The 6,000-nt window shown below is 41.0% G+C and overlaps 1 protein-coding gene across 2 annotated transcripts in view; it reads left to right on the top strand.

Moving 5' to 3' along the window:
* Positions 1 to 851: 851 nt before the first annotated feature.
* The window catches only part of Impact (impact RWD domain protein), a 30,897-nt gene continuing 25,748 nt past the window's right edge, over positions 852 to 6,000 (top strand). For both annotated transcript variants that reach the window (XM_013157224.3, XM_003474107.5), the window contains exons 1-4: positions 852 to 995; positions 1,999 to 2,127; positions 3,850 to 3,902; positions 5,546 to 5,608. In XM_013157224.3, coding sequence (XP_013012678.1) covers positions 960 to 995; positions 1,999 to 2,127; positions 3,850 to 3,902; positions 5,546 to 5,608 — 281 coding nt within the window. In that variant the 5' untranslated portion in view covers positions 852 to 959. The remainder of the gene's footprint in view (positions 996 to 1,998; positions 2,128 to 3,849; positions 3,903 to 5,545; positions 5,609 to 6,000) is intronic.

The following is a 6,000-nucleotide window of genomic DNA, read 5'->3' as shown; positions in this document are numbered from 1 at the left end:
TGGGAATGGAGTCAGCATAGAAAATCAGACACAAAGATTGTGGCTGGAGGTAAATCTGAACAGCCAGCTCTGCATGTCTCTAGCCATAACAACGACTTGAGCGGACAGGGTAATCAGCACCAGTTGGTCCAGTGAGCCCAGACAGGCATCAACACACGGCAGGTGACCGGAACATCTTCTCCCTTTCCAAAAATGCCTTTGTTCTTTGCGTATACCTCTTCCTATACTTGTTTCCCTACTGAATCTGTGTTAGCTAATCGCTTGCACTTGTAATCCTACATGCTGACTGTAGTTTGACCCATGTTGTGATTTTGCTGTATAAATCACCCCTGACGACCGGCCTCGGTGCTGTTCTTTTTCTTCTTATTTCCAATGAAACGCTCCTTTCTCTTTTGGGTCCAGACTTGGAACTCTGAACATGTGGCACTTAATAGGTTACATTTTTCCGTATCACAAGAACGTTAGAGAACGCTACCGTAACCCAACAGTGAGAAAATATGGTTTTCCCTTGCGTTATCGAAACTGCCTCCCCTCTCCTGTTTTTGATTTAAAAAAAAATATTCTTTGCCCAAATCAGGAAACTTAAAATTTGTTAAAACAAAAACCCTGCCTTGAAATGTAGAGCCGAGTCCGAGGCTGTGGACTGCAAGTCGGGTCCCCTACTGGGCCGTGGTGCTGATCCGGAGTCCCCAAGCCTCCTGGGGGTCCCCACCTTGCCAGCTTCAGAGTGGAGCGGACACCTCCAGCCCCGGGCAATTCCCCAGGAGCCTGGGGCGAGAAGGCCTCCTGCAGATCCTCAGGGCAGACGCCCAGCCGACCCCGCAACCCGGAAGCAGATGCGGGAGGGGGCTTCCGGGTTGCAGTTCCGGGTCAGCCGCTCTGCAGCTGGCCTCTGAAGCTGCCTGCCCTCGCTTTCCGGACTTGGCCAGCGGGTGGCCGTAAATCGGCTCCCGAGCTACATGGCTGAGGGAAACGCAGGGAACGACCAGAGGCAGGTGAGGCCCGGGCGGGGCACCGACCCTCCAGACTCAGCTCGGCCTCGCCTCAAGGTCCCGAGCCTCCTCCGCCAGGGGCTGGCCCGTTTGCATCAGCCCGGCAGCCCGGCCGCGTCTGTACTCGCGCTGCGGTCTGTGTTCCCGGCGCGCTCCAGTTGCTCCTGGGTGTCCTCGTCAGTCATGCACACACTACTGGGGTGCCCCCGGCAGGAGGCTGAAACTCGGGTTCCGTCCCCGGCCCTGCAGCGGCCGAGTCACCTTGGACTAGGCTTTAAGAACTCCGTTCACCTTTGCAAAAAAAAAAAAAAAAAAAAAAACACAGACCCCAGGTTCTCTGTGCATCCCTCCAAATTCACATTCTTCGCTCTTTTGAGCCTGCTCCCTCCTGTTCACGTGGGCACTCCTACAGCTGGCCCTTCGCGGCCACGAGGACAGCTTGAGTTGAATGCAATCTATACTTTCCTGTAAATTTTTCATTGTTTGGTGCAAGTTCTTTTCCCTTTTTAATCTCCAACCAAGCCAATAATTTCTGAACTGTTTTGAAGTTTGATGACCAAAAGAGACAAGAAAATCTACTGACTCTGGGCCCAAATTAAAAAAAAAAAAAAAATCAGGAGCGGAAGTAAAGAGTGAGATATTCAGCAGAAATACCAGAACGGTAGCAAGGCTGTTAGAGGTGTGCATAGGGCCAGAGGATTATCAGAGAAGATGTGTTTATCGGGCGAACCTCACCATAGGACGCGGAAGTGCTCATGCATTTTGGTGGAACAGAGGCCACAGTAATGCACTGCTAAGGCTGGTCCCAGGCGTGGCAGGGGTGTCAGGAAACCACTCAGGAAGTAGAACGTGGTGGTGACCTACAGCTATGAACATTTGACCTTTCCAGGTTTATCGTGGAATCCTTCATCCAGGATAGGGGTGTTGAATGCTAATACCATATAAAGTAGTGAGAATAGGTTTTTAGGATATGTGCATTGCTTGACTTTTTAAAATCACTTTTCAGAATGAGGAAATTGAAGCACTGTCAGCCATTTATGGCGAAGAATGGTGTGTCGTGGATGACCATGCCAGAGTATTTTGTATTAGAATTGGTGACGATAAAGATCATCCCAAGTGGACAATTTGCTTGCAGGTAATTTTTTTTTCTGTTTCTCTACAGCCATTTTCAAATTACAGTGTTGACTATATGACTGACCACTATTCTCATGATGATTTTTACATGTGTTACGGTATTTTCTAAATTTGCTTTTGGCTTTTGTCATAATTCATTATTTAAATATGAGTGGTTAAATCTTTGATCACTCTGAATGAATGATTTTTGCCTTAGTATAAATTACTGTACAATTATGGCGGTGGTTAACTGGTAGAAGGCCAAGAGGAAAACCCTTGTCACTTTCTGCTGCTTTTTCAGCCCTAATTGCAACTGCTCTTCCTTTTTAAACACACAGAGAATTCCAATAGGTTCTTCAAATGTCATCGGTAGCTGTCCCATGCACCACTTCCGATCAGAGGTCATATAACCCTCTCTGTATCTGGTTGAAGGAGACAGCCCAGCCGCCATGGGTTGTGTGCTCCTTTCCAGGTCCTCAAGTCAATAAACCTGTTCATTTTGTACTTGTGCTTCTCTGTTGTGTTAGAATATTCTAACACTGAAATCATGCTTTCATTGATGGCTTCAGTATTTCTTGTCCTGTTCTTTTAATTCTTAAAAGTCTTAATATAACATTGATAGACTGAAGTTGAACTTCCTTTCCTTTTTCCATCCAACTAACAGGAAAAGGCCGAAATGGAAAGATGGTTAATATTTATGAGGAACTGTAGGTTAACAATATGGATGATTTATAGAGTAGATTCTCATTCCTTTATTCAGAACAGTTGTAGCTGGGATAAAATAAATGTGGCTCTCTGCCTCAGTGCTCATTTTTTCTATGTTATTAGAAGGGCTGGGCATGATGGCACATGCCTGTAATCCCAGCACTTGGGAGGCTAAGGCAGGAGGATCACTCAGAGTTTGAGGCCAGACACTCCTACATAGTCAAACCTTGTTTCAAAAAGACAAAAGAAAAAAACATTTATTAACACATGTTTGTAGTACATGCAGTTTGCAGTCATCATGGGGCTAAGCTGTACCTTACAGCTTATTTTTTAAATCCCCTGCTCCTTCTCTCCCCATCCCTGCCTTCTCCTCTAACTCTCCTCTCCTGATTTTCATTCTCGTTGATACTATTTAATCTTAGTTCATGTTATGGCACGTCATGTCTATATTCATTGAGGTTAGGTTCCTGTACATGGCATATCTTTCTTCTACTTATTTTCCCTTCCCCTCTTCTTCATTAGTGCTTATTTTTCGATGACTGCCTGTACTTTCAACATAAATAACAGTAGGTTGAATTTTTTGGTGTTTTTTAATCTTGATTTGAGAAGAAATATGTATCATTCATTATTACATGGTATCTTTATATTTAATAATAGTTCACAGTATTTTTTAGTATTTTTTTAAGACATCTGGATGATGTTGTAATGTCACTGTCCATTTGGAGTTAGGGCATAATATCCCTGGTTCGGTTTTCTTTTTCCTTTCAGCTCTGGTCTTTTTACCCTTATTCTAATTTTCATTGCTTTTATACTTTATCTGCAAATAATTAGCTTTCCTTTAAAATACTGGCAGTGTCACTAACAACATATCTGGTTTAGAAGCATAAATACAAGGAAGTGATTCTCTCTTAAGATCTAACAGAACAATGGTTTTCGAGTTTGGCAAGCTAGAAATTTGTTGAATGATTAGCTTTATAAATGTAGTGATTTTTGAACCATGATGAAGTGTAAACAGATTTGTTTTTAAACTGCATTGTAGGTGATGCTGCCGAATGAATACCCAGCTACAGCTCCACCTATTTATCAGTTGAAGTAAGCTGTTTCTCTATATTAATATTTTTATAAAATGTTTGTATTTTCAAAGGTATTTCTCTGTATTGTGCATTGTGCTTATATAAAATACTTTTTCTTAAGATGTATAGAAATTAAAAATACCTTTTCAACTTGGTGTAAAGCTTTTAAATAAATGCTATGAAAACACTTTAAATTGTGCTACTGAATAAAGAAGATGATGGAATTCATAGGGATAAGATAGCTATATATCATCTTTGGAGATGGGGAAGAAAACCTGCCTCTTTTTTCAGCCCAGTGATTTGCAAGCCCCGCCCCTTTGAGTTTTTCCCGACCTGGGCCTGAAGACCTAACCACAGTTCTTTAGTGAACTTCCTGTTCAGGCTGTGTACCTTCCAGGAAGTGCCCTCGGTGCTGCTGGGTGTTGTCCTTCCCCCTTCTCCCTTGTTACTGACGAATCATTTCCTTAGAAGTCCAAGCTTCCTCTTCATGAATCATGACCTGATGATGCAAGTGACATGTGATCCAAGTTGTGTGTGAACTGTGTGAACAAATTTCCATAAAAAATCTTACTGAACATTTTATCTACGAGCAGTATTGTTTTTGAGGGAGCATTCAAAAACCATAACCATGGGGCTGGGGGTTTAGCTCAGCTGCATAAGCGCCTGCCTTGCAAGCAGGCAGTCGTGAGTTCGATCCCTGGTACCGATAAAAAGGAAAAAGACAAAAAAAAAAAAAAAAACCATAACCATAAAAATTGCTAATAAAGGGGCAAGGGATTTAGCTCAGCGGCATAAGCACCTGCCTGGCAAGCCCGAGGTCCTGAGTTCAATTCCTGGTACTGCAGAGAGCCAGGCATGGTGGTTCACGCCTATAATCCCACCACTCAGGAGGCTGAGGTGGGAGGATCCTTTCCAGTTCGAGCCTGGTGAGCTCAAGGCCAGCCTGAACTGCATAACCAGACCCTGTCTCAAAAAAGACAAAAGAAAAAAAAAAGTATTTAAAAAAAATTGCTAATAAAAATGGTTCAGTGAATTTTTATTTTTATTTATTGCAAATAATAAACATGACATGTTTGTAAGCAAAAATATCCTAATATATTTTATTTATTTTTGCTTTATAATCGTGGCAGCCAGCTTACTTGTTAGAATTGTTTCCAAGATCTATGTTCGAAAAACACTGGGAAATGCTGATATTGTGGCAAATATTGTAAACCTGAAAACATAGATTCCATAACCTGTTCTTTCATGTAAACTTGGGTAGGTTTATGATACCTATGGAATCACTTATATTTTTTAAAACATTAAAACTGAATAATATTGATGTTGGTTTTGTCATTTTTGGGGAAAGGATTAAATTAATGTTAGAGAAAGTATATTGGAACTGTATAGGTTTGTACAAGCACAAGACAACATTTTAATGAAATTACTTTCAAAGAGTGAAATAAAAGGTTTGGTGACACATACATAACCTGTAATCCCAGCACTCAGGAGACTGAGGCAGAGGATCTCTGGAGAGTTCAAGGCCAGCCCACGCTACACAGTGAGACCTTGTCAAAAACCAAACAAAATTAAGGAAAGCTACTTTATGGGTTCATCAGTAAATTATGTTTCAGTCATACATACAACCCTGGATGATCTTTATTGTGTTTTATTCAATCTCAGTGCTCCTTGGCTTAGAGGGCAAGAACGTGTGAATATATCCAACAGCCTTGAGGAAATATATATGTAAGTGACAGAGATTAAAGCTATCTATTATTGATTCTGTTTGGGCATTTGTTAAATATGTGATATGTTAGTACCTTTTCTAAATTTTTGTGAAACTGCTTTTCTATGAACAGAGATTGAGTTGACACCTGGAAATAATTTTGTGTGTATGTTTGATATGACTATCTATTTAGATACAAAAATACAGTAATATTTAAAGCAAATAGATATAAAAACACATAGCTGGCTCACGAAAGAAATTAGAAGATTTCTCTCGTTGGTATATTTTCATAAAATACATAGACTGAAATTGATGGCAGCAGAATTCTAACCAGTATTTATTAAACTTATTTAATTAGTTCTAAGTAAATTTAATTAGTTAATTTTAATTAACCCGAATTTCTCATTTAGGA

This window comes from Cavia porcellus, unplaced genomic scaffold (assembly GCF_034190915.1).
Source record: "Cavia porcellus strain 051 isolate PalLab524CR breed Dunkin Hartley unplaced genomic scaffold, mCavPor4.1 scaffold_20, whole genome shotgun sequence".
Classification (NCBI taxonomy): Eukaryota; Metazoa; Chordata; class Mammalia; order Rodentia; family Caviidae; genus Cavia; species Cavia porcellus.
This window is presented reverse-complemented; position numbering and strand designations above follow the sequence as displayed.